Here is a 27,770-nt window from a genome sequence, read left to right as displayed (position 1 = left end):
ATTTCCCCTTTGTTTTTACTGTGAATAAATACATGAAGTCAAGGGATCTTGGGACAGTTAATGAAAATGTCTTAAGGACTGTAGGTAATAAGAAAAAGCAGATGCTGGACATTCTAAGGCAAATGAAGGTAGTTAAATCTCTGGGGCCTGATCAGATATATCAGATGGCACTGTGGGAAGCTGGAGAAGAAATGGCAGGAGCTCTTTCTGAGATATATATTCCTTCATTAGACATGGGTGAGTACCTGGAAGACTGGAGGGTGCCTCTATTTAGTTTAGTTCAGTTTAGATTAGTTTAGAGATACAGCGTGGAAACAGGCTCTTCGGCCCACCAGGTCCATGCCAACCAGTGATCACCCATACGCTAGTTCTATCCTACCCACTGGGGACAATTTACAGAAGCCAACTAACCTACAACCCTGCATGTCTTTGGAATGTGGGAGGAAACCGGATCCCCCGGAGAAAATCCACGTGGTCACAGGGAGACCACGCAAACTCCGTACAGACAGCAACCATAGTCGGGATTGAACTGGGGTCAATGGCACGGTGAGGTAGCTACTCTCCCGCTGCTCCACTGCGCCACCATTTAAGATGGGCTGCAAGGAAAAGCCAGGGAACTATAAACCAGTGAGCCTAACACCTGTGGCAGACAAGTTACTGAAGAGGATTCTGAGGGATAAGAAATATATGCATTTGGATAGACTGGGGCTGATTATTGATAATTGATAGTTTTGCATATGGGAGATCATGTTTTATGAATCTGATTGTATTTTTTGAAGAAGTAATCCAAAAGGTTGATGAGGCAATGCCATAGAAGTTGTCTATATGGACTTCAGCAAGTCATTTGATTAAGTTCTGCATGGTAGGTTGCTTTGGAACATTAGATCACGTGGGATCAAGGCAGAGTTAGCCAGCTGAATAGAGAATTGGCTTCATGGAAGGAAGCAAAGGGTGATTGTTGAAGATTGTTTTTCGGACTGGAGGTTTGTGACTAGCCTCAGGAATTGGTGCTGAGTCTATTGCTGTGTGTGGTTGACATCAATGATTTGGATGAGAATGTGGAAGGTATGATTAGTACATTTGCAGATGAAACTAAAGTAGGTGGCAATGTAGATAGCAAAGATGGTTATCAAAAATTACAGCAGGATCTTGATCAGCTGTGCAAGTGGGCTGAGGAATGTTTGATGGAGTTTAATGCAGATAAGTGTGAGGTCTACATTTTGGGAAGTTCAACCAGGGCAGGACCTTCATAGTGAATGAAGGGCCGAGAGGAATGTTACAGAGCAGTGGGATCTAGGAGTACAGGTACGTAGTACCCTGTATGAGGCATCACTAAAATGAAAAGGTTAGCTCTTTACATCTGCAGTTGGTATGAATGTCGCCAAATAATCTGTCTGCCCGCAAGCAATCATCACCTGCAGGGTCTGTGGTTTACGCACAGAATTTGAGTTCTACCCAAGAACCACACAGACTAGACTGGAAGACAATCATCTGCAACTCCAAGGAACTGCCTATGAACCATGAGTGAACATGACTGAGAGCACAGCAGATGGACAAAATCAGCTCAGGTAAAGGGAACTGAGAAATAAACTAGAGAAAGATGCAAGCTCTAGGCTATGGGCTGGCACCTCTGACAGTGTTGCCTGCCCTCAGGCAGCAAAATACAGGAATGCCAGCTTAGATATGGTGCTCTAGTTTCAGAAGTAGCATCTAAGCCTACTATCATTTGACTCAATCTACTACACTAGATCACAACTAATTTCATGTACAGATGCAAGGTAGGACTCCCTCAAACCTGCCTTATTTTGAGCCTTAGTTTGAGCCTTAGTTTGCAAAGAGAGTAGAACGGGTCCTTTTCAGAATGGCAGGCAGTGACTAGTGGGGTACCGCAAGGCTCAGTTCTGGGACCCCAGCTATTTACGATATATATTAATGATTTGGATGACGGAATTGAATGCAACATCTCCAAGTTTGCGGATGACACGAAGCTGGGGGGCAGTGTTAGCTGTGAGGAGGATGCTGCAAGGGATAGGCTGCAAGGTGACTTGGATCAATGGCTGGTGTACCATGACACCCAGGACTCGGGCAAATGCATAGCAGATGCAGTATAATGTGGATAAATGTGTGTTATCCACATTGGTGGCAAAAACAGGAAAGTAGATTATTATCTGAATGGTGGCCAATTAGGAAAGGGGGAGATGCAACGAGACCTGGGTGTCATGATACACCAGTCATTAAAAGTAGGCATGCAGGTGCAGCAGGTAGTGAAGAAGGCGAATGGTATGTTAGCATTCATAGCAAAAGGATTTGAGTATAGGAGCAGGGAGGTTCTACTGCAGTTGTACAGGGTCTTGGTGAGACCACACCTGGAGTATTGCATACAGTTTTGGTCTCCTAATCTGAGGAAAGACATTCTTGCCATAGAGGGAGTATAGAGAAGGTCCACCAGACTGATTCCTGGGATGTCAGGACTTTCATATGAAGAAAGACTGGATAGACTTGGTTTGTACTCGCTAGAATTTAGAAGATTGAGGGGGAATCTTATAGAAACTTACAAAATTCTTAAGGGGTTGGACAGGCTAGATGCAGGAAGATTGGTCCCGATGTTGGGGAAGTCCAGAACAAGGGGTCACAGTTTAAGGATAAGGGGAAATCTTTTAGGACTGAGATGAGGAAAACTTTTTTCACACAGAGTGGTGAATCTCTGGAATTATCTCCCACAGAATGTAGTTGAGGCCAGTTCATTGGCTATATTTAAGAGGGAGTTAGATGTGGCCCTTGTGGCTAAAGGGATCAGGGGGCATGGAGAGAAGACAGGTACAGGATACTGAGTTGGATGATCAGCCATGATCATATTGAATGGCGGTGCAGGCTCGAAGGGCCGAATGGCCTACTCCTGCACCTATTTTCTATGTTTGTATGTTTCTATGAGATGTAGGGCCTACAGGAAACAGGGCATTTGGCCCAACTCATATATGCCAACCAAGATACCCCATCTAAGCCAATCCCAATTGCCCACATTTTGCCCACATCCCTCAAAACCTTTCCTGACCATGTACCTGTCCAAGTGTTTTTTCAAAGCTTTTGAAGTCAATATTAGAACAATACTCTATTCTACATCACTACAATGGTTCCATTCCCATGCCACCTGCATCCATCACTTCTCTAGCTGAGATTGGCAATTTAATGTCAGTTCATGAATTGTGGTCTTCTGCTTGCAGGGAACTAGGTCAAACTTATTTCATTTCGGAACTTTACAGCTAACAGCAAGATGAGTATTGCATTACATCTTTCTGGACTGGATTTGAACCTGTGTCCAAGAAGCATGACCCACCACTCTATCTAGGTCCCAGTACAATTATGGGTAATTTAAAAAGCAAGGCAGCTGAAGATAAAGTGAAATTCTGGAGATATCAATTAAATCTCCCGGTGCAGATTATTAGTGTTGACTTTAAAAAAAATGTTTTCATTACATTCAAAGGTTATAAATGATCACATTGGAATTAATAGTGAATATTATGATATTATTAGTGAATATTAAAATAGTGAAAGAATCATATCACCAGCTACAAGAGGAGCATTGTGCAAGCAGTGCAAGTTATAATTGCACAATAGACAATAGACATAGAAACATAGAAAATAGGTGCAGGATTAGGCCATTCGGCCCTTCGAGCCTACACCGTCATTCAATATGATCATGGCTGATCATCCAACTCAGTATCCTGTACCTGCCCTCCATATCCCCTGATCCCTTTAGCCACAAGGGCCTCAACTATTGAATTGAATTGAATTGGCCTTCCTTTATTGTCATTCAGAGGTTCCATTATGGTCTGAAAAATGTTTTTTCGTGCCTGCAGTCCTACATACAATAATACAATAATGTGAAACAACAGGATTCCCCAAACACAAATTGCATCTATCCACCACAGTGAGTCCTATAAACACCTCCTCACTGTGGTGGAGGAGTACAAAAAATCCATTAGGGCTGCAGTCCTCTTCCCTCTTCTCCCTCTGCGCTTCTCTGTAATTCCCCACCGGGCGATGGTACAAACAGTCCCGCAGCTCACCTTCCCCGCGAACGGGCCGGTTCAAACACTGCGGCCCGGGGTGGTCGAAGCCGCCGCACCTCCAGTCCAGCACACGCAGCTCCCCTTAGTCCCCCTGCGGCTGAACCCCCAGGACTCTGGACACCGCCGCCAGAACGTCGTCCCAGCCACCGCACGGAACACCGTTCCATCTCCCCTTCTAGTCCGTGCCGCCCTCACGTCTCCCCTACCGTTCCTGCCCTCGGGCTGGGCCACTCCAGCGGGAGCGCCATATAACTCCCTCGGGCTGGGCCACTCCAGCGGGAGTGCCGTCCACCACCTTCCTCGGGCTGGGCCAGCTACCAGCTCTGAGTGCCATTCCTCCCTCGGGCTGGGCCAAACTTCAGTCGGGAGTGCCATTCCTCCCTCGGGAATGGGCCACTCCAGTGGGAGTGCCGTTCCCTCCCTCGGGCTGGGCCACTCCAGCGGGAGTGCCATTCCTCCCTCGGGCTGGGCCACTCCAGCCCCTCACCATGGCGCTCTCACGGGAGCACCGTTCCATCCCGGGCTGGGCCGGGAGCGAGCCCAGGACGAGTCCTGTCAGCTGCCTCCAGAGTCCAGAGGTCGCCGGCTCCGCTAGGCCTCAGCGTAGACGGAGGCAAAGAAGGGGGATACGACAAAAAGGTCGTATCCCCCCGAAGGGAGTGACAGCAGCCCCCGTTTCACCCCCCACCCCCCTCCCCACATAAACACAGCCTAAAAACCAAAAACATAACTAGACAAAACGAAAAAAAAACAACACAAAAAACTACATTCTGTGGCAGAGAATTGCAGAGGTTCACCATTCTCTGTGTGAAAAATGTTTTCCTCATCTCGGTCCTCACCAAAAGATTTCCCCTTTATCCTTAAACTTGTTCAGGACTTCCCCAACATCGGGAAAAATCTTCCTGCATCTAACCTGTCCAACCCCTTAAGAATATTGTACGTTTCTATAAGATCCCTCCTCAATCTTCTAAATTCTAGCGAGTACAATCCGAGTATCCAGTCTTCCTTCATATGAAAGTCCTGACATCCCAGGAATCAGTCTGGTGAACCTTCTCTGTACCCCTCTATGGCAAGAATGTCCTTCCTCAGAATAGACATTAGACAATAGGTGCAGGAGTAGGCCATTTGGTCCTTTGAGCCAGCACCGCCATTCAATGTGATCATGGCTGATCATCCCAAATCAGTACCTCGTTCCTGCCTTCTCCCCATATGCCCTGGCTCTGCTATTTTTAAGCCCTATCTAGCTCTCTTTTGAAAGCATCCAGAGAACCTGCCTCCACCGCCCTCTGAGGCAGAGAATTCCACAGACTCACCACTCTCTGTGAGAAAAAGTATATTCTCGTCTCTGTTCTAAATGGCTTACTCCTTATTCTTAAACTGTGGCCCCTGGTTCTGGACTCCCCCATCATCGGGTACATGTTTCCTGCCTCCAGCATGTCCAAACCCTTAACAATCTTATATGTTTCAATTAGATTCCTTCTCATCCTTCTAAACTCCAGAGTTGTACAAGCCCGGCTGCTCCATTCTCTCAGCATATGACAGTCCCGCCATCCCGGGAATTAACCTTGTAAACCTTCGCTGCACTCCCTCACTAGCAAGAATGTCCTTCCTAAAATTAGGGGACCAAAACTGCACACAATACCCCAGCGGTCTCACTAGGGTTCTGTACAACTGCAGAAGGACCTCTTTGCTCCTATATTCGATTCCTCTTGTTATAAAGGCTAACATGCCATTCGCTTTCTTTACTGCCTGCTGTACCTGCATGCTTACTTTCATGGACTGATGTACAAGGACCCCCAGATCCTATCGTACTTCCCCTTTTCCCAACTTGACACCATTTAAATAGTAACCTGCTTTTCCTGTTTTTGCTACCAATGTGGATAACCTCACATTTATCCGCATTAAACTTCATCTGCCATGCATCTGCCCGCTCCCCCAACCTGTCCAAGTCCTGTCCTGTCACAATGCAGTGTAACTGCTGTTCCATTGCGCTCAGAGATTGGGGATGACTTATAAAACAGCCTGCAAAATTTTATCCCGTAAAATTATTCATATTACACGATAAAGCTTTCCAGCAATGCTGTTTCAATGGACATATACAGTCAGAGCAATAATCACATTTTTTTTACACCAAAAATCTTATGCGATCATTTGGAACCATTATATAGCAGGATATGAAAAAGAATAAAATAAGTTTCCAGCTTCCACCTATCATCAATATTTGATATGAACTGTCACTGGACCAAGATTCAGTATCACTGCACAGTTATTATTTGAAGAATAGCATTGTTAAATATATTATTATTTAAGATTTGGACTTTAATACTTTAAGACAAACATTTTATAAAATGTAATTGTATTAATTGAAAATCAATGTGTGTAACTTAAAATGCTGACAGTATCTCAGAACACTGTCAAGATATAACCGCCATGGCAACGCCAAACCATTTCTTACTGTAGCTGGTTTAAGACTAGTTATTGTGGAAGCAGATAGTTCTTGCATTCAGTTCTGAAATACCTATTTTGGAACATCACAATGTGGAGTATGTTTTTTTTTGAGTTCTGCATTAAAAAAAAAACGTCTTCCATTGAAAATCTAATTTGCAACTTACTTGGTTTTAACATTTTAAATGACAGAAATGTTAGTACTTCTCAGATTTCTTGTTAGTATCAATGTGCAATTATTATCTTCAATTCTATATTCTTATGTGAAGATTTACATTATCACAAAAAAGCAAACCTGATAAGTATGACTAAAGCAAATGGATGTAATAATAACATTTAATGACTATTTTAATATTGGAAATATGATGGCTAATTTCTACATGATAAGCTACCACAAATAGCAATGGCATAATGACTGTGTTTCAATTATTATGTTTGAGCGATAGTTATAGGTGTCTACACGAGTGATCTAATTCTGTGGGGACAGCAAAACCAAGGGATTTAGTGTGACTCTACTTAATTTGACAAATCAACTGCTGGTAATCACAAAATATTTGATATAACACGAAAAATCACGGATGCAATGTAGGATAATTTGCAAATTATGAACAGTGAGATGTAATGAAAGGAAAAGCATTTAAGGCCTAAGGTTAATTTATTTCCAACAAAGAATATAATTGTTAAACCCAGCTATATTCATGTGTAAATTATTTCAGGTAATTTTTCATAGATTATTTTTTTCTGGGCTTGCAGCCATTTGGTGGTGAGTGGAATGAGGAAGAAACTAAGACTCGAAGAGATGAAATCAGACCTGTTGCAACTGTTTGTGAATGCAAACAAAAAATATATATTGTACTATTCTGATTACTACCAGAAAGGGAATCAAAAAAGACATTCAACATCATTTGGCTTTTCCAACAAGCAAATGAAATAGCCATTAAGTAATATGGATATGTTAGTGATTTGCCCAAAGCATCTTGTTGCAGGACACATTCTGGAAAGAGAGAGGTAGACTGAAGAATGATCCATTCATGTTTTATTCTTGGTATAATTAGAAATGTTTTTATTAGCACTAATGCAATGACACATATCACATTTGATTTGTACTAACTTTTCCTTCTCCTATTCCGTCCCAGCACTTAACTCGGGCTCTTCCTATCCATAATTAGAGAAAAACACCAGAAAGTTGCTCGACAAAGGTGAGTCTCAAGTCCTGGACTTCTGACAAATGCTTGGACTCCAACTATTCGATCTACAAAATGGGTCAAAACCAATTTTCATCCATTTGTAATTTGTTTGATCATGATCAGCCATGATCATATTGAATGGCGGTGCAGGCTCGAAGGGCCGAATGGCCTACTCCTGCACCTATTTTCCCTGTTTCTATGTTTAAAGATTTATATGTTTAATGGTCAAAGTCATTTAGACTGTCATATACAAATCCATTTATTGGCATAGCTTTTGTAAATCAAAGAGTTTATCAGGAACTCTGAAAATAGATTTTAAAGCTTGTTGGTGTTGATAAATAGTGGGAACATTAAAGGAACTATTACATAAAATAATGTATTAATAAATATATTTATACCTTACTTTCTACTGCCATTTATAAACGTTTATGAGCTGGTAGCTAAGTTGTAGGAATTACTTTGAATGAAATAAAGAAATCTGTTAATTTTAGTACAGCTATTTTGTTTATTCACATTATTGATAACTACTTAATTTCTTTATTTTGGTAGACACAATAGATTACGGCCTGTTCTCCAATCCTGTAAAACAAGAGCATTTGTAAATGGTTGGAAATATAACTTAAAAAACTATTCTCAATTCCTTTCCTTAGTTCCTTTAGCTAGCAATTTGGACAAATGCAGACATTTAACTGAGGTTAAGCAGGTTATGGGTTAGGTCTCACCTACAATAATACCAAATGTCAAGAGATTTTAAAAAAGGAAAAAGGGTACAAAAATAAATAGGTTTCTGCTCAGATTCCAATTTCACCACCATAATTCTTGCATTTCCTGTGAATTGGCCCAAGGCATTATGATATGACTTGTGAAGTTGCATGGAAATAAACTGGAGATTGAAAGCGTAAAGTATTGGTTTGGGCACAATTGGTGGTTCAGATATAAACTGTGCTCAGAATCATGCTAATTTTGAAATGTAATTTCTTCTTGTGAAATGTTCATTAATTTGAAATCACTGAGCAGAAAATTTACCATGTGACTACATAATCAGGAAACATTTTGGATCGTAACTTTTTAAAAATTTGCATGAAAGATAGTCCTTGATATATTTAAGAGGACAATCTCATGTATTCTTATTAGCATAGCTGAAAGCGTTTGTGTCACAAAACATGGTGTCCACAACATTTGATTAACCCAATTTAAAACAAAACTTAAAATAGGTTTTAAGAAATTATACTGGATTATGTGCAATCAGTGTTTTTAAAAACAAAAACGTTAATATTTATAAGGTTTGAAAACTTGTTTCTGGAACTAAAGGACATTTTAAATGGAAAGCACCTCTTTAAAATCTAAAATGTGTGTCATGTTTCTTTTTGATTTGGAGCCATAGGTGGTTTATAGGCAAGACAAACTTCTAACAGAATGATTTTTTAAACTACTGCAAAAGCTCACAGAAACTTTTGACATATAACAAGGTGAAGGTGATTCATGGTTAAAATATTGTCAATTCAAAGTACAAATTTAAAGAAGTGGTTAGATATTTTAAATGCAAACAGTGCAGATTTGGTTCTCTATTAATAACTTCTCATCAGTAATCTGGTAGGATGTTTGAATAATATACACACTCTTGGACCATGTTTTGTGCTTTTGGTTCATAATAAGTGGTAACTATTTTATCATGTAGACACAAGGAACTGCAGACGCTGGTTTCCAAAAAAAATGAGACAAATGCAGAAGTATCTCAGTGGGTCAGCAACTCTGGAGAGTCTGGATAGGTGACACATCAAGTCAGGACCCTTCTTCAGGCTGATTGTTGGAGCGGTAGAAAACTGGAAGAATGCTGTTGGCAGGACAAAGCCAGGTAATGATAGGTGTATGAAGGATATTTTATTACACTGCCATATCTCTATTCTATGAACTATTGGGAAAAATGAAACAAAAATGAGTACTTGTGATACTTTGAAATATGTGGATAATTCCCAACAACACACCGTTCTTTACATTCTACATTTGTGGAAACTAAAATGAATTTAAAATATTCATTGTTTAAGAAGGAACTGCAGATGCTGGAAAATCGAAGGTAGACAAAAATGCTGGAGAAACTCAGCGGGTGAGACAGCATCTATGGAGCGAAGGAAATAGGCAACGTTTCGTGTCGAAACGTTTCAGTCTGAAGAAGGGTTTCGACCCAAAATGTTGCCTACTTCCTTCGCTCCATAGATGCTGCCTTACCCGCTGAGTTTCTCCAGCATTTTTGTCCACCTAATAATATTCATTTTTATTTTCAGTAGTTTCACGTTGACTTTATTGTAAGTTGCATATGATAATAGGTGTAAAGGAACTTGTTGAAATATTGAACTGAATCTTTACCTGTGTTCTCAGTGAACATAAAGGATGCCACTGCTCCACTTCAAAGAAAAGTGTGCAAGTTCTGCAATGTGTTTCATTAACCGTATCATTTTAAATGGATTATAAGGTGCTGTTTGTGGAACCTCCTATTCAGATATTTTATAGTATCTCACATTACAACAATAACCATATCTTAAAAGTCCTCCATTAGTTACAAAACACTTCGTGATATTCTGAGGCTGTATGTTATGTGCAAGATTTTCGTTTTTCACTTTGAACCGTTCTTCAATGTGCCAGCTAAATGATTTCCTTGAACAGTAAATGTAAACGTTGGGGGTATATAACCAGATATATAATAAATTAAAATTGGAATAAATGAGAAAATATATAACCATGTTATAATAAAGGAGACTTATCAACAGGGTTGAATAATTTTTAACAACCATGGTTTATATAATAGCTTAATTTTCACATTGCATTTTTCCTGATGTGGTTAGATTGCTGTGTCTGGATTTATGCGAATTTGGATCCACGCCAGTTTTCAAAGCACCATTATTTGCACACGTTAATTCCGATTTTTAAAAAAAGATTTCACAGTTTCCCTGCTGTTTAACAATCTATCTAGTTTCTCCTCCAGACTAATTGAAAAAAAATATGTTTAGTATCTAATGTTTGTTTTCATATCATAGTGCATGTCTTACATTATCATGTTGCGAGGACGCAGGTGCATCAAAAGCACCTGGCATTCCAACTATTTAAGTCAAATCCAAAGACAGCTTCACTTCCCGCGCCAAGAACTGCGGAGCCGTGAAATTATGTTCCAGCGTTACAAACTGAAATGTTGAGTAAACTTATAATTTGAAAGGACGCGTCGATTCTTGGACTCGCGTCAGCCTCATTTGCAGGCACTTGATCATTTACTTTGCAAATCTGCTAAAAGCTGTCTTTGCCAATTATAATAAAAAGCAGCTTAAAATCTATGTGTGTGTGTGTGTGTGTGTGTATGAGTGGAATAAATATCAGCGCAAGAATATACAGGAGCGAGCAAGATCAAATTATCTGATATGTTACTATTGCATGGAGTTGCCTGGGTGAAATAATTCTCTTGCAAGTGAAGGTTATTTTGCATTCTGTGTTATTTATTTACTGTATTTTTCCTGCTAGCTCTTGATAGCGATTGGGCGCCGCTGGTCAATGGGAGGAGCTGGGAGTGACTGGCTGCTATAAGAAGCTCCCCCACTCTCTCTCGGTGAAATTCACACACGGATGAACAGCGCAGATGTCATGTGAAAGGCCACATGCTCCATCCACATTCGGAGCGATAACGGAACAGTAATAACAGACCCAAGTGGTAGTGGTGGTGGTGGGTGGGTAAGGGGGGAGGGAGAATGAGCAATGGTGGGAGAGCAAGCTACTGACAGTCTTCCTATCGCCTTCTAGCCGCCGCGGAGCGCTTTGGTTTTGATACAAATTCATGATCGCACAGCATTTGAAGCCGTCACCATGCGAGGTAAGAGATCGCCTGGGAGCTGCTGGACTAATGTTGTGGTATCTGAGAGGTGGCGCGGGGAGGAAGAGCACGCGTGCATATGTATCCCGATTGCAACCCCGCGTGAATCCAGGTTTAAAGGGGGGTGTCGGCATGGATGGTGGCTGCAAACTTTTATTCCCTGGCTTTCTCGGTGCAAGAACTCAGCGCTCTGAATAACGCCTGTGCGTTTTATGTAACATCAAACTTTGATGATCGCTGATAATATGCTCCATTGCATCTGAGATCTGACGAGTTCGTCCAGGAGGCGGGAGCTGGGCAAGCTGTCAGATCAGTTTTTTTGTTTACTACAGTGAGTGGGCTACTTTTGAACGGCTCTGTGGCAGGGCTTCCAGAGAAAGGTTGCAGTGCTTGGCATTCTTAGTCCATTACAGCGTAGCACTGGACGCAGTCCCTCTCCCTATCACCACAGAACTTCTCAGTTTTGAGCTTTGGTTTAAGCAATTAGAGTCGAAATTGTTGGAGGAAAGAAAAAAAAAACGTATTTTAAACAAAAAATTAAGATGTCTTATCCCAACCAAATTGGGTGATTTGCATCCAAATGCAAACAGTATAGGATCTGAATTGTTTAGACTGGTTGGATTAAAGTGGGAAATGAGATGCAAAGCAACAGCGCGGGATATTGGTTGGCATATTTTTATTTTGGCAGGACAGTTGGCGAACTTTTAAATGAATGCATCCAATTTTGCTGGCGGCTCCGCACCGAGTTGTGCCGCTGCATGTTTCTTCGGCAAGCGGTCAGTGTGGAGCATGGTGCTGGGCCCTGTGTTAGTGCTGGGACTGTGGACAGAGGAGATCAGTCGGTGTCATGTGTTCCACTGACCTACTTCTATGCTTCAAGATGTCATGTTCCCCCATCCCGCCAACGAACTAAATAAAAGCAACCCGACCTCTTCACATACACACACACACACACATATATACACATATATACACACCATACTCCAGTTTGCTCCCGACTCAGTCTTCGGATCAGAGGCTTTTTCGGCACAGTGTATTAGCACTGTCCAAACTAACGCCGGTGGAAGTATATTGTTTGAACAAGCGCATCGTGTTTACAGAAAGAGGAATAGACAGCACATGAGCGCTTTACCATGCGGGTCCTGTGGTCTTACTAAGTGTGAGAGGTACAAGTATCTCTCGTGTTCACAGTTGTAATAAAGCGCATTGGAGTACGCTTGTCAAGCTACGAGGTGTGGATGGAAGGAGGGTATTTAACCAACCACTTACAAGGAGGGTTTGTGGTAAACATTTAAAAATATATATATATATGAGGGCTATAATTTATTATTAAGGTAATAAAGGCAAAATTCACCAAACAGCAATCAGCTATATTTCTCCTCAGCCAAATTCTGAGTTGATGATCATAAAAACATCAACTTTGTAATCTGGATTTGTTTTCTAATAAGTAAAAATAATAGCTTCTGATTTCTTTGGCAAGTTAAATCCATTTACCAACCACCCTAGTTTGCTGCCATTTCGCTTTTTGTACAAAGTTTGTTATTTTGTTGTATTCCTATGTACTATTTAATTAACTTGTTAAAATACATACTTCGTAAAAGATGACTCGTTTTCATTCAAAAATGTGTCAAGTTTTGCTGATCAATTGATTTTCTGAACTTGTTAGGCTGTATATTTTTCATGCCATTATCACACTACTAGTTGGGACAGTCAAAACTGACACACTATTAATTTTTTGGGGGGGTTTATATTAGAATAAAAGTCAAAAGTTTATGTTTTTATGATCATCAACTCAGAATTTGACTGAGGAGAAATACAGCTGAATGCTGTTTGGTGAACTTTGCCTTTATTAACTTAATAATAAATTTAGCAAACCAAGAAAAGCATGTTTTGTTTGGCAAACATTACTTCTGTTTATATGAAAATGTTTTTTTTTAAAGTTTATTTAATAAAATATCCCAAAGTGAAAGCAATTTTTTGACATTTGAAAATTTGAAAACCTTTCCTTTGTAATTGTGAAAATGCAATATGGTAAAGTTGCCTGATAATATATATTTTCTTCAATGACTCTAAAGTGAATTTGATCCAGAATTATGTGGAGAGCTCGCTGCAATAATCACTGTTCTTTAATGTGTGTGGCGAAAAAATGTCAATGGGGATAGTGGGCATGGAGAACAGAACACAGCAGATTATATCCCTGCTCATCCAAAAGAGCAAGTAGGAATCAAATTTGATCCCTTTTAACGGCATTTGACAGTATTGCTCACTTTTGTTGAATTGTTCCAATAATTAGTGGAAAGTGTGGAGTAGAAGCTAAGCGTTCATGTCAGATTTAACCAGATGCAGCAGAAAAACAAAAATACCAATAAATTAATTGAATGGAGATTGAGTGAGCATGAGTAGGGGGATTGGAGTAGGAGGGTAGAAAAATAGAAGGGTTAAAGGGATATTATCAATCAAATCAAGATGATAGATTGTGAAATGATGATCAGTAACTTTTAATTACACACCACTTTTATTATTTGGCTCTTGTTTGTAACACTCTTCGTTCAATGGTGTTCAGCGTCATTATTCTCCTTATTTTTGTTTTGTTGCACCTGTGCCAGAGCATGGCCCCTATTATGATTTGAAGGGCTGCAGTATAATGACGATAGGTTATTGGGACAAAAGTGAAAGCACCATTGTGGGAAAGTTCTTCTGGTGAGGGAAAAAAATAAATTGGTGAAGAAGGTTGCGATCCATCTGATTTACTGGATAATGGTAAGGCTACAATATGAATTGAAAATGGAGGGAAGGTCAACATCCGCCAAATAGAAGAAAAATTATATCCGAATTATAACCTTCAGAAAGAAGGTCCTGAACCCAATAACAGAGAACTGAGAGAAGACCGTTTTCGTAATGAAAAGGAAAGGAATCATATTTCCAGGATATAGAAAATGAGGGAAGAAGTATTCACATGACTAATGGAAAGTCAGGAAAGAATGACCTCAAAAAGCGGCCAAACTGAGAAGCCAATAACCCCAATGATAAAACTGCAGAGGATGGGTTATGAGTTCACTAATGGACTCGCAGGGTAGAACTCAATAGAAGATATTATGGGTAATCTACTGGCAATTTTTTCTATACTTGAGGAGTATCAGAACATAATGCTGGAGGAACACTGGATAATTGCAGTGCGAAAGTAATCATGAACAAAACTGAGAACTCTTCATTATCAGACCATTTTGCCGGTTAAATGACTGTTATGAACTTTTCTATTATTATCAAGTGCACTTATAAGACAAACAATGTAAAGGAAATTTGGACCAAAAAATGTACCTTTAAGAGATAAACCGGTGAGAGTAAGATGTCATAAAACAAGTATAAAAAGGCTGTTCACGTGTTAATATGTTTAGGAATGAATAAGAAAATTGCTTTAAGATCAGCAATGTTTTCTTATTAAACCCAGATTAGCATGGCTGGCAAAAAACAATATGACGCTGAATGTGTGCTGTGCGGTATAAATCTGAGAAGCTATGTGGAATTGTGTTTTTTTCCCCCACAAACTTCTGTGACTAATGATGTTTCACTGCAGTTAAGGTGGTTGCAACAAGCAGGCTACATTTCTTTCCTCTTCTCCTGACAGTGCAAAAGGAAAACATGTATCCTGGGTGGAAACAAAGCAAATAAAGTACAAATATTAAAATAGTCGATAAAACCAAATGGATTTGACATGTAAACAGAACATCGGGTTCATGAAGCGGACTAATGGACAGCATTACTTAGCTCCTCTCTCCTGAAGATTTTCAATGTTCCACTCTTTGTGCCTCTCGTCACCACACTAAGCAGCTATGAGGATGCATGGCTGCCATGTATCCTCATAAATTACTGTTCATTCCCTTGTCCCGCTTCATCATCCAACGCAATTATTTGATCAGCTTGCTTCATGGAATTCCATTCCTAAATAAGCACCCTATTAATTTCTGGTTTTCCTTCGACGTTTATCAAAAATCATTTTCGGTGATGATACTTCCTGCTAAATTATTGCCTTAACTTCCTGTTCATTATTTATTTCTTTCATCTCTGAAGCATCTCCGGTTTTGAGGAGGTATTGTATAGTGTTCTCTGATTCTCCCGGTCCTGAGAAGCCTGTGGCCTTTAATGAATTAATCATTATGGAAGCCTGCAGGTCCTGCTAATTTCTCCTTGAATAAAAGTCACTTAATTTAAAAAAAAGTATATTTCTCTCTAAACTATAACAGAATGATACCTTATTTCTCTCTCGCTCTCACCATAATTAAATGGCATCTGCACTAGTTAAATCCAGATTAATGAATTTTATTTTTTTTTGCATTTTAATCATATGACAGCTTCACAAAGTTTTATGGGGGCCCTCATTCTTTAACAGTTTATAAGGTGGTTGATATCAGTCGGTTTTGGTCTATGTTGTAATAAGAATCATTTAATGTGTTCATCTCCTTTGATGTGAAAGACAAGGCTGTAACTAGAAATTCTGAAAAGGTGAAGCTTAAGCCTTAACTAAAGCTATATTCATCCTTCAATACCATATTGGATGGTTTATATTGGTGGTCTAACTATGGAAGTAAGTACTTGAGTTTGTCTAATATAAATATAAATGCATATTTGTAACAGCTGCTGTGAGTAATGCCCCACTTGTATTTTAGTGGTTTGTTGTCTTGTAACATAGATCCTGCTAAATGAAAATGGTACAAATTACTGTCTGTCTGTGTAATATAGAACATGAACAGTTTATTAGATATAACTGTTATCCAGTTAACGGTTGGGAACATTTTCTCACGTGTGTTTCATAATCCATGTTGTATTCCCTCTGAGATGATTTGAGAATGTACATTGTTGTCAAAGGATGGTTGCTCTTGAATTCTAACCAACCCTCTGGCAGCAAGTGATAGAAAATATAATTTAAGGTGTTTAAAATAATTGAATCTAAACGCAGAGTTGCCTTGTATATTTTGTCTAATTGATTAGAGGGAACATGTTAACAATACAAGGCTGATATTTAAAAGTTTGCTTGTTCCCGTTGTCTCGGAAGTCAACATTTGTTTTACACAATATTACAAAATATATTGGTATATATTGCATGAAAGAACAGTTTGAGTATGTTGTGAGCTATAACAAAAATTGTTAAGTGACCAACTAACCAATGAATGAGTAGAGCCAAAGATAGACACAAAAGGGAGATATCCCTCTCCCCTAACATTAGTCCGAAGAAGGGTCTCATCACCCATTCCTTCTCTCCAGAGATGCTGCCTGCCCGCAGAGTTACTCCAGCATTTTGTGTCTACCTTCGTTTTAAACCAGCATTTGCAGTTCCTTCTTACACAATGAGTGGAGCCATTCGGTTGTTTCAAAGCCTTGTGAAACTCTCCAGTCTAACTATCATTTATGCAAAATTTAATCTGTGGTATATATATTTTTCAGAGTTTTCATAGAATACTAATGCAATACATATAATATATGCTCATGGACACAGTGAATGAAATGGGACCGGGTCCATATGTTTGTCAAGCAATTTGCAAAACGAACGTTCACTGGCATAATGACAACTCATTGTAGACAGCAGCATCTTCCTTCCCTTGCAATTCCAATTAACTTTAACCAGTTTTCTGGAAGAGCCTTCTTCCATTTTTCATTGTTCGCAATATGTGCTCAATTGCCAGAAGAAAATAATCTTTTTGGAGCCAATTCCTGGATTGCCATAGCTGAGAAGTTGCAAAGTTCAGCGGTGCAGCTCACAGGCTGCACCAATGTGCAGCGCCACTGAGTGGACCGATGTGAATGTGCACAGCTGATCAATTGTCCCTCAGAGTCCTCTATCTCTGCGTGAGGCCAACACTGAGCAGGGCCAACGTGCCCTTGCCGAGAAATAGAACTAATGGGAATGCCCTTGCTGAATGCTGTTGCATCTGTGGTCTTATCACAGCTGCGAAAGTTGGGACGTAGTCATCTGTTTGGTGTCTTATGGTGCTGCCCATAGAGGAAGGAGCTCTGCAAGATGACAAAAGTGATTTATATCGTCACTAAAAATAGAATTCTTCATTTTCCATCTATCCATTTAGCGAGGGTCAGAAATCCCAAACAATGTTTAAAGGTAATTTGCGTAACGGAAGAATGCATTTTCTTTGTTACCAGTCTATGCCAAATATCCAACTAATCTATCAACTGAGTAGTCCGGTGTTAATACTGTAAATATTGACATCCCTTCAAGGCACAACTTCATAAATTATTTGTGCACTGGTCAGAATGTGAGATAATCTTTACAGCGTAGGCTGCTCTAGGGATATTCCCTGTTTCTATACTGAATTGGCGATGTCTACATGGCAGTGAGTTTCAGAAGGGCCGCAGGCAATTCAATTAAGTATTGATTGTCTTGGAACTTAATTGTCTTCTTTATAAATATTCATTAAGGTCTCTGGAGCATATATATTTTAATCCATTGTTACCCTAGATAACTCGTAGTGTAAAACACTTGCTAGGTTACTTGTATTTGCTAGACAAGTAAAATAACAGCGAGTGTTAGTTGCAATTTTAGCACAGACATCTTTTTGGAAATAGTTACAAAAATCCTTTCACTATTTTTTTCTTTTTAAATGGCTTTAAGTTTTTAAAGCAAATAATTAAAAAAAAACATAATGCCTCATAAATACTATTTACTTACCCTGTTTTATTTCTTAATTTTAAGCTCTCCATATTTTGCTTGTCCTCTGATTAAGCATCCACCAATATCATTGACTGAATGTGCTCAAGGAGGTCTGCACTCCTGACTAGGCTGATAAAACAGTTCACAAGCGCACTACTGCTTGTTTTTTCCTCTCCCTAATAAAAACTATCTGGTCTTGACCTCTGTACTTTGCTGATTATAACTGCGATTGGTGCAAGAACGGTTCCAACTTTCACATTTAACTTAATGAGTTTTTATGCCAAGATCATTCACCTTCGTTTAACTTAAATATTTAACTTGTAAAACATTTTGTTCAAATCAGTTGCTGTTCAATATAATGCTGGTGATAATTGTTTACATTCTTCTATGTTCATGGAATTAAAATGATTGTGATGTTTATGAAATCTAACCCTTTTTGATTGTTAATTAAAACCAAGTAACTCCCCCATCATTAACCCTGCCCATGGTACTGAGTTCAGGTCAGAAAAATCGCAATACCTTTCCATTTCACTTACTGTTTCTGACTGAAGGGGATTTCTAAACTTGGGAAGAATTGTCAGTCTTATCAAAGAAGAGGTGTTGGGGGTTTTGAGGAGAAGGCAGGAGAATGGCATTGAGAGGGAGAGATAGATCAGCCTAGATTGAATGGCGGAGTAGACTTGATGGTCCGAATGGCCTAATTCTGCTCCTATCACTTATGAATTGAAGGAAAGTTTTTTTGTGCTATCGACTCTTGTCTGAGGAAGCCTGAATTCCACCTGACCTTGAATCTCTGAATGAATTTGCACAGATCCACAAGTCGGGTTGATTTAACCTGATAGTTTATCTCTGACTTGCAATTCACAACTACAGTGCCCCCCTTAATGTTTGGGACAAAGACCCATCATTTATTTATTTGCATCTGTACTCCACAATTTGAGATTTGTAACAGAATAAATTACATGTGTTTAATGTGTACATTGTAAGATTTTAATAAAGGCTATTTTTATACATTTTGGTTTCACCATGTAGAAATTAAAGCAGTGTTTATACATAGTCCCCCCACTTCAGTGCATCATAATGTTTGGGACACAACAATGTCATGTAAATGAAGGTAGTCATGTTTAGTATTTTGTTGCATATCCTTTGCATGCAATGGCTGCTTGAAGTCTGCGATTCATGGACATCACCAGTTGCTGGGTGTCTTTTCTGGTGATGCTCTGCCAGGCCTGTGTTGCAGCCACCTTTTGCTTATTCTTGTTTTCTTCAGTCCCTCAGTTTTCGCTTCAGCATATAAAAGGCATGTTGACTGTGAAAAACTCCTTTGTTGCTTTAGCAGTATGTTTGGGATCATTGTCTTGCTGTAGAATGAATAGCCGGCCAATGAGTTTTGAGGCATTTGTTTGAAGTTGAGCAGATAGGATGTGTCTATATACATCAGAATTCATTATGCTACTACAATCGGCAGTTGTATCATCAATGAAGATCAGTGAGCCAGTACCGTCAGCAGCCATACATGTCCAGGCCATAACACCCCAACCACCGTGTTTCACAGATGAGGTGGTGTGCTTGGATCTTGGGCAGTTCCTTCTCTCCTCCATACTTTGCTCTTGCCATCACTCTGATATGTTAATCGTTGTCTCATCTGTCCACAAGACCTTTTTCCAGATCTGTGGTTGCTCTTTTAGGTACTTCGTAGCAAACTGGAACCTGGCCATCTATTTTTGCGGCTAAACAGTGTTTGCATCTTGCTGTGTAGCCACTGTATTTCTATTCATAAAGTCTTCTGCGGACAGTGGTCATTGAAAAATCCACACCTGACTCCTGAAGATTGTCTCTGATCTGTCGGACAGGTGTTTGGGAATTTTTCTTTATTATAGAGAGAATTCTTCTGTCATCAGCTGTGGAGGTCTTCCAGTCCCTTTGCGATTAGTAAGCTCAGTGCTCTCTTTCTTCTTAATGATGTTCCAAACAGTTGATTTGGGTAAGCCTAAGGTTTGGATGATGTCTCTAACAGTTTTATTCATGTTTCTCAATCTCATAATGACTTTCATTGGCACAACTTTGTTCCTCGTGTTGATAAAAGCAATAAAGGTTTCCAAAGGTGATGGCAAGGCTGGAGGAAAGACTAGGACTGAGAGCTCTCTTATACCTGCATTAAGGAGACATTAAGGAGGCAATAAACATACCTGAGCAATTTCAAACATCTGTGAAGCCATGAGTCCCAAACATTATGGTGCCCTGAAATCGGGGGACTATGCATAAACACAGCTGTAAACTCTACATGGTGAAACCAAAATGTATAAAAATTCCCTTTAATAAAATCTGACTGTGGGGGTGCTGTTGAGTGATGAAAGAGTAAAGGGCCTGTCCCACCAGCATGCGATTGCATGCGTCTAGCGCAACCAAACATGGTCGCTTGAGGCGTACGGCCTCGCGGGGCCGGTCCCACTTCCAAGCGTGGAGGCGTATGGAGTTTTGCCGGGCTGGTCCCTACATCGCGTGGGCTCCAAAAATCTTGCACTGTCCTAAAATCCCGCGCGCCAATGGCCTGTAGGCCCGCAGGCGCATTGAGGGCATACGCAGCGTCTCGATGGGCGTACGCCTAGCGCGTGGCGTTGCATGATGACGTCACCGCCCGACGCCGTGCGACGTCCAAATTCAGTCGGCCCGCCCCCTGCCCAGCTGATTGGTGAGTATGATGTCGGGACCAACCCCGCACAACTCCATACGCCTCCGCGCTTGGAATTGGGACCGGCCCCGCGAGGCCATACGCCTCAAGCGACCACATTTGGTCGCGTTAGACGCATACTGGTGGGACAGGCCCTTAACAGCGTTTCCTGATAGCTCCGACAATTTAATCTTTTTAATATCAATCACATTAAGTCTTTTATTGAAATTTTGTTATCAAGAGAACAAAATTTACGCAAACAGGAGAGACAAAGTTGACATGAGGAAGACCAAAACCAAGAAAAACCAAAACCAAGAAAAACCAGAACCAGGGGCCACAGTTTAAGAATAAGGAGTAAGCCATTTAGAACGGAGACGAGGAAACGCTTTTTCTCACAGAGAGTTGTGAGTTTGTGGAATTCTCTGCCTCAGAGTGCTGTTGAGGCCGGTTCTCTGGATACTTCAAGAGAGAGCTAGATAGGGCTCTTAAAGCTAGCGGAGTCATGGGTATATGGGGAGAAGGCAGGAATGGGGTACTTTGGGGATGATCCACCATGATCACATCGAATAGCGGTACTGTCTCGAAGGGCCGAATGGCCTACTCCTGCACCTATTGTCTATTGTCTATTATCTATTGATTCAAGCAAACTAGGCCTGGACCAAGCACCACCCTTGCCTGACATGCTGATGCCGGATGAGATGAACGAGGAGGAGGAAGACCATCCAACATGCTACGGGACCAACCCCTGCTCACCCGCGAGACCCCAGAAACCTACCAGCAAGACACTCGCTCAGATTACACGGAATTCTCCTCAGACCAGAACATCACCCAACAACATACAAGAGCTGTGATGGCTGCTATCGCTGTGCTAAGGACTGAGATAGCCCAAATTAGGAGTGACATATGCTCAACCATCGATAGCCGTGTCAAGAATGTTTACACGGACTTAAGAGAGGAAATAACCATGGCTAAAAGAGATTTACAAACTTCCACCTCTAAGCTTGAGACGATGTCGACCTCACACAACAACACTATCAAGGAGATGGAAAAGTCAGCCTCATTCCATTCGGATAGTGTTGGGAAACCTGAACGGGAAAACTCTGGAGACTTTGCACCACACCCAAGGTTTCCGTGCTGTTCCCAGAGGTTCCCGGAGGTTTTTGTCAGTCTCCCTAGCTCCGGCAACCACCTGCAACCTCCGGCAACAACCTGCAACCTCCGGGAACCACACGGAAACCTTGGGTGGGGCGCAAAGTCTCCAGAGGTTTCCGTTCAGGTTTCCTATGTGGGACAGGGGCATTAGCAGGCTACTCTTTTTACTCCTCAGTACATAACTCATACAGTAGAATTGATTACTTCCTAGTAGATACAAAATTAATACCCTCTACAACAAATGTTAAATATCACAATATTGGGATCTCAGATCACAGTTCTCTCACTTTTTCACTGTACTTGGAAAACATGACCTCGTCATATAGAACCTGGATACTGAACTCTCAGCTACTAACTGAAAAAGAGTTTTGTGAATATTTAAAACCCAAATTAATATTTATTTTGAAACAAATGATATCCCAGAAACCACCCCTGCCACATTGTGGGAGGCCTTTAAAGCCTATTTGAGGGGATGTGTAATCTCATTTGAAATTGCAAGAAAAAAAAAAACAATAAAATAAAAATAGAAGAATTAGAAAAACAGATTCAACAATTGGACAGGGATAACGCACTCTCTCCCTCCCTTGATTTACATAGGAATTTAGCAAATTTGAGATATTAATATAATCAATTACTCTCTGCAAAAATAGGCAAGGCGTTTTTATACACCAAACAAAAATATTTTGAATTCAGAGACAGACCGCACAAATTATTGGCACGGCAGCTAAGAAAAATGGAGACTGACCAAACATTACTTAAAAATTAAGAGTAACAATGGAACATCGCTAACAAAATCCAAAGACATAAATGATAGATCCCTAGAGTTTTATGCCACCCTATATACGCCCAGATGCACCGCAAACTCCCCTGTCATGAATGACTTTCTTAATAAATGCAACCTCCCTAAATTGAGTGAAGAAGAATGCAATGGTTTTAACTTTGATCTCCGTGTTATAGAAATTCAAAAAGCCACCTCGTCTCTTAAAAGTGGTAAAGCGCCAGGCCCAGATGGACTTCCAAGTGAATTATACAAGAAATTTAATGATTCTCTGACACCGTATATATATATATATATATATAGAATGTATAGACAAGCACAATTGGGCGGCGCTCTACCACCAACACTAACTGAAGCAACAATTAAAGTGATTCATAAGAAAGGAAAATAAGCCCAAGAAGTAAGTTCATACCGTCCGATCTCACTGCTAAATATAGATGGCAAGCTATTTGCTAAAATCTTAGCCAATAGATTAAGCTCATTAATAAGTAAATTAATACACAAATATCAAACGGGGTTCATACCTAATAGACAATCGACCTTTAACTTGAGACGTCTGTTTAATATCATGTACACAAAAAGATAAGGAAACAACGACTTGGCTATACTAACGCTTGACGCGGATAAAGCATTTGACCAGATTGAATGGCCATACTTATTTGAGCTCTTCAAGAGATTTAACTTTGGATACTACCTTTTTGAATGGATTAAGCTTCTGTATAAAAATCCGACATCACAAACTCTCACAAACCAAACGCTCTCATCTCCCGTTAATTTGTTCAGGGGACAAGACAGGGTTGCCCCCTATCAGCATTAATATTTGCCCTTGCTATAGAACCTCTTGCTCAGAGTATTTGATTAGATCCCCGCATTCATGGTTACGACACGAAAGAGACTACAAATAAAATATCTTTGTACACAGATGATATTCTCCTGTACATAACGGAACCTCAAACCACTATTCCAGCGATCATGGAAAAAATTAACCTGTTTGGTACATTTTCAGGCTACAGTATTAACTGGCATAAAAGTATACTGTTGCCAGTTCATACAATCCCCTCAAATACATTGGAGAATTTTCCTTTCAGAGTAACAACAGATAAATTTACCTATCTAGGGATTGAGGTCACAAAGCGTTACTCTTCCCTTCTACCGGTCAATTTCCTTCCCTTATTAGAAAACCTAAAAGGCAAAATCCAATTCTGGAAAACTCTTCCAATTTCCTTACTCGGAAGAGTGAATACCATTAAAATTATCTTCTTACCCCAGCTACTATATCTAGTTCAGAACATTCCTATTTCTCTTACAAAAACATTTTTAAAGAGATTAGATTCGATAATAATACCTTTCTTGTGGAATTACAAAACTTTAGGATAAACAAAAATCAGCTCTACAAATCAAAAACTAAGGGCGGGCTTGCTCTTCCAAACTTCAGATTATATTACTGGGCCTGCACCATCAAGTCGTCTGCTTTCTGGCTTGACACCTCAAACATCCCTCTGAATTGGCTAAAAATAGAACGAGAAGATTGTCACCCATACTCAATAGGTACCATCCTACTACCTCCTACTTCAATTGATAAATCATATTATGGATTTAATCCTGTTATACGCAATTTGATACGTATATGAAAGCAAATCAGAACTCATTCTGAACTTAAACCTATATCTCTCGCTTTGCCCATAGCAAACAACCTTACATTCAAACTATCTATTTTAGATAAGAGTTTCTCTACATGGAGTGAATTAGGAATCCACAGTGTCAGAGACCTATATATCGATTGTACGTTTGCCACCTTTACACAGCTACAAAATAAATTTGAACTCCCAAATAGTAACATCTTCAGAAACTTGCAAATCAGGGATTATATACGAAAGCATCTGTCGGGATTTGAGAGTTGAGAGGCAGTCTCAAATAGATGACTGCCTTAAAACATCACCATATAAAGACAAATTCATCTGCTATATGTATGATGTCCTTCTATCAAGAACCTCTCTAGCAAGTATAAGATCAATTGGGAAAAATACATAAATGTGCAAATACCAGATGAAATATGGGAGGAAAGCCTCAAACTTATACATAGGTGCTCAAAGAATGCTAGACACTGCCTTATACAGTTCAAAATTATACATAGACTTCACTACTCCAAGGCAAAAATACACAGAATATATCCAAATGTTTCTCCTACTTGCGATAAATGTCACTCCTCAGATGCTAAGCTTTTTCATAACTTTGTACCTTGCCCTAAACTCACCTCTTTGTGGTCTAATATATTTAAGAATATATCAGACATTCTTAACATCCCATTAAACCCAGTGCCCTTATTAATCATCTTTGGGGTATCTGAAAAATCAAGACAACTTACAACTGCTCAATGACAATTCCTCTCCTACTGTCCAATTATGGCTGAGAAACTACAGCCCCTGTCCCACATAGTGTCCTTGGCATGCTAATTACGCGACCTTGTGGTCGCGTTGAGGCGCGACGATCCCGCGACGGTCGCAAGCGACTTCATCCGCCAGCTCAGTCTGAAAGAAGGGTCTGGACCCGAAACGTCATCCATTCCTTCTCTCCAGAGATGCTGCTGGCCCTGCTGAGTTACTCCTGCATTTTGTGTCTATCTTCAATTTTCTTGGCCCCACTCTGGGAGTAGAAGTGGGGACAGGTTCGGATCAGCAAGGCCGTGAACCCCAGGCTAAGTTCGACGATCGTTTGCCTGCTTCTGCTACTGTTGGAGGTGAGACGTTGCGTCGTGCCAGGGTCTTGGGCCTGTCCCACTTTGGCCGTCAGTTGTGCGACAGGCCGTTGGCGCGCAAAGATTTTGTTTGCTACAAAATTTCGGAGCACCGCGTGATACCGTGCACAACTCCATGCCCCTCTGCGCTTCTCATTGGGACCGGCCCCGCGTGGCCACACGATGCCCGTGCGCCTCAACGCGATGATGAGGTTGCGTAATTTGCGTGCCAAGGACACGTAAGTGGGACAGGGCCTTACTGCTCATGTCATGGAAAAAAACAATAGCTCCCAATTCCAGAATGTGGCTTCATGACTTAACCAGTAAATTACATTTAGAAAGAATAAAATATGTTCTAAAGGATAGAGTCTACCAATTTAATAAAATCAGGCAACCATTTATGTAATTTCTTGCACAGAATAATATTGACACATAACACAAACCTACCTACACTCTAAACCATCCATTTTAATGAAATTATGAGTAGGGGATAGAAGACAAGAGAGTTAGAAGCATTAGAAACAAGAGTCTTCACAAATAATTATTGCACTGTACTGCTCTCTGTGTATTGTAGTCACCTTCTGCACTTTACTTATGTGTTTATTTATTTTTATTTATTTGTTTATTTATTTTCTCGCCCCTCATTTATTTATTTGTTTTTTTAAATGTTGTTTTTATAAACATGCCCGTCCATATTGTTTGTATAATACTACTGTTCTGGTTTGATAAAATCTTACAATGTACACTTTAACCGCATGTGATTTTTTTCTATTACAAATCTCAAATTGTGGAGCACAGAGGCAAATAAATAAATGATGGGTCTTTGTTCCAAACATTATGAAGAGCACTGTACATGTGATACAAGTTTGGTGACAGTAATATCCCAAGGCCGCACAAACCTATCGGTTGGAAGCTGCATACTAAATGTTGCACTGATGTGCAATGACAATAAAATATATTATTATTATTATTATAATGGTGTGGAAAAACAGCAGGAATTTCAGCTGTATTGGTGCTCTTAAAAATTAAAGATTAATCTGTAGACATCATTATGAGTCATTTGGCAGGTTAAAAACAGGTTGTGTTAAAATATTGCATTTTCTTCATCCTATTTATTAGTTTCTTGGTTTTGCTGCAAGATCATCAAGGGTTTGTACATTAATTAGCCTCTGTAAAATTGCCCCTAATGTGTAGGGAGTGGATGAGAAAGTGGGATAACAGAACTTGTGTGAATGAGTAATCGATGGTCATCATGGACTCGGTGGGCTGAGGGGCCTGTTTCACATGCTATATTTCTAAACTAAACTAAACTGGAGTTGCAGTAAAAGATTGCGCCCCAGAGGTTGTTGAACATGTGGGTGTGTGCATTTAATTAGCACTGCATGGGGAGTTCTAATTTTGAATTGATTTGAGACTTGGAAAATAGTTGATCTGTTTCACAAATAATGCAATCTATTGCATAAAGTAAGATAATGAAAATGAAATGAAATGATTCAATTTATTGTCATTGTCAGTGTACAGTACAGAGACAACGAAATGCATTTTTAGCATCTCCCTTGAAAGGGAGACACAGGGCGTCGCGGTGTGCCCGCGCCTGCCGCCGTAATTACATTCCATTACAGGCAAAGGTGGGTGAAGTGTCTTGCCCAAGGACACAACGACAGTATGCACTCCAAGCGGGATTTGAACCGGCTACCTTCCGGTCGCGGGATTTGAACCGGCTACCTTCCGGTCGCCAGCCGAACTCTTAGCCCATTGTGCTATCAAGGGCCATTGTGCTAACCAAGGGCCATGTGTGTGCACTGACGTGGAGCGTGTGGTAGTCTAAATCTTTTTAACAGGAAACCAGTTTTGCTTTCATGTTCTTTTGCCTAATTGGAGCGGGCTTAAAGATAACAGTCATTACACCAGATATGCTCTCCAGTGACATGGGTGGGAGTGGGAGTGGATTATGGGAATAGGTATCACAATCTCTGATTGTTGATGGGATGGTGATGGCAACTGGTTCAATTTCATTCCCTTCAGTTTTATTTTTGTAATTAAAGTAGCTTTTAAATAATTTTATTCATGGGACAATGATGGGACATTGGGTCAAGCTCCTGTTTCCTCCCGTACCTTATCCCTGCAGGTGTACTCATGTTTTGTGGTCGCACTGTGCATATCAGATTCACTATTTTAGTCATCCCACGGAGTCGAACAGTCCTCATTCAGCAATTGGGTCT

General features: G+C 40.3%; 2 protein-coding genes across 2 annotated transcripts in view; one reads left to right on the top strand and one right to left on the bottom strand.

The window, feature by feature from the left end:
• LOC129695774 (uncharacterized) overlaps positions 1-27,770 on the bottom strand; it is a 321,989-nt gene that overhangs the window by 136,875 nt on the left and 157,344 nt on the right. The window lies entirely within an intron of this gene.
• The window catches only part of rorb (RAR-related orphan receptor B), a 203,297-nt gene continuing 186,816 nt past the window's right edge, over positions 11,290-27,770 (top strand). The window contains exon 1 of the mRNA XM_055633072.1: positions 11,290-11,555. Within this exon, the coding sequence (XP_055489047.1) occupies positions 11,549-11,555 (7 nt within the window). The 5' untranslated portion in view covers positions 11,290-11,548. The remainder of the gene's footprint in view (positions 11,556-27,770) is intronic.

This window comes from Leucoraja erinacea, chromosome 3 (genome assembly GCF_028641065.1).
Source record: "Leucoraja erinacea ecotype New England chromosome 3, Leri_hhj_1, whole genome shotgun sequence".
NCBI lineage: Eukaryota > Metazoa > Chordata > Chondrichthyes > Rajiformes > Rajidae > Leucoraja > Leucoraja erinaceus.
This window is presented reverse-complemented; position numbering and strand designations above follow the sequence as displayed.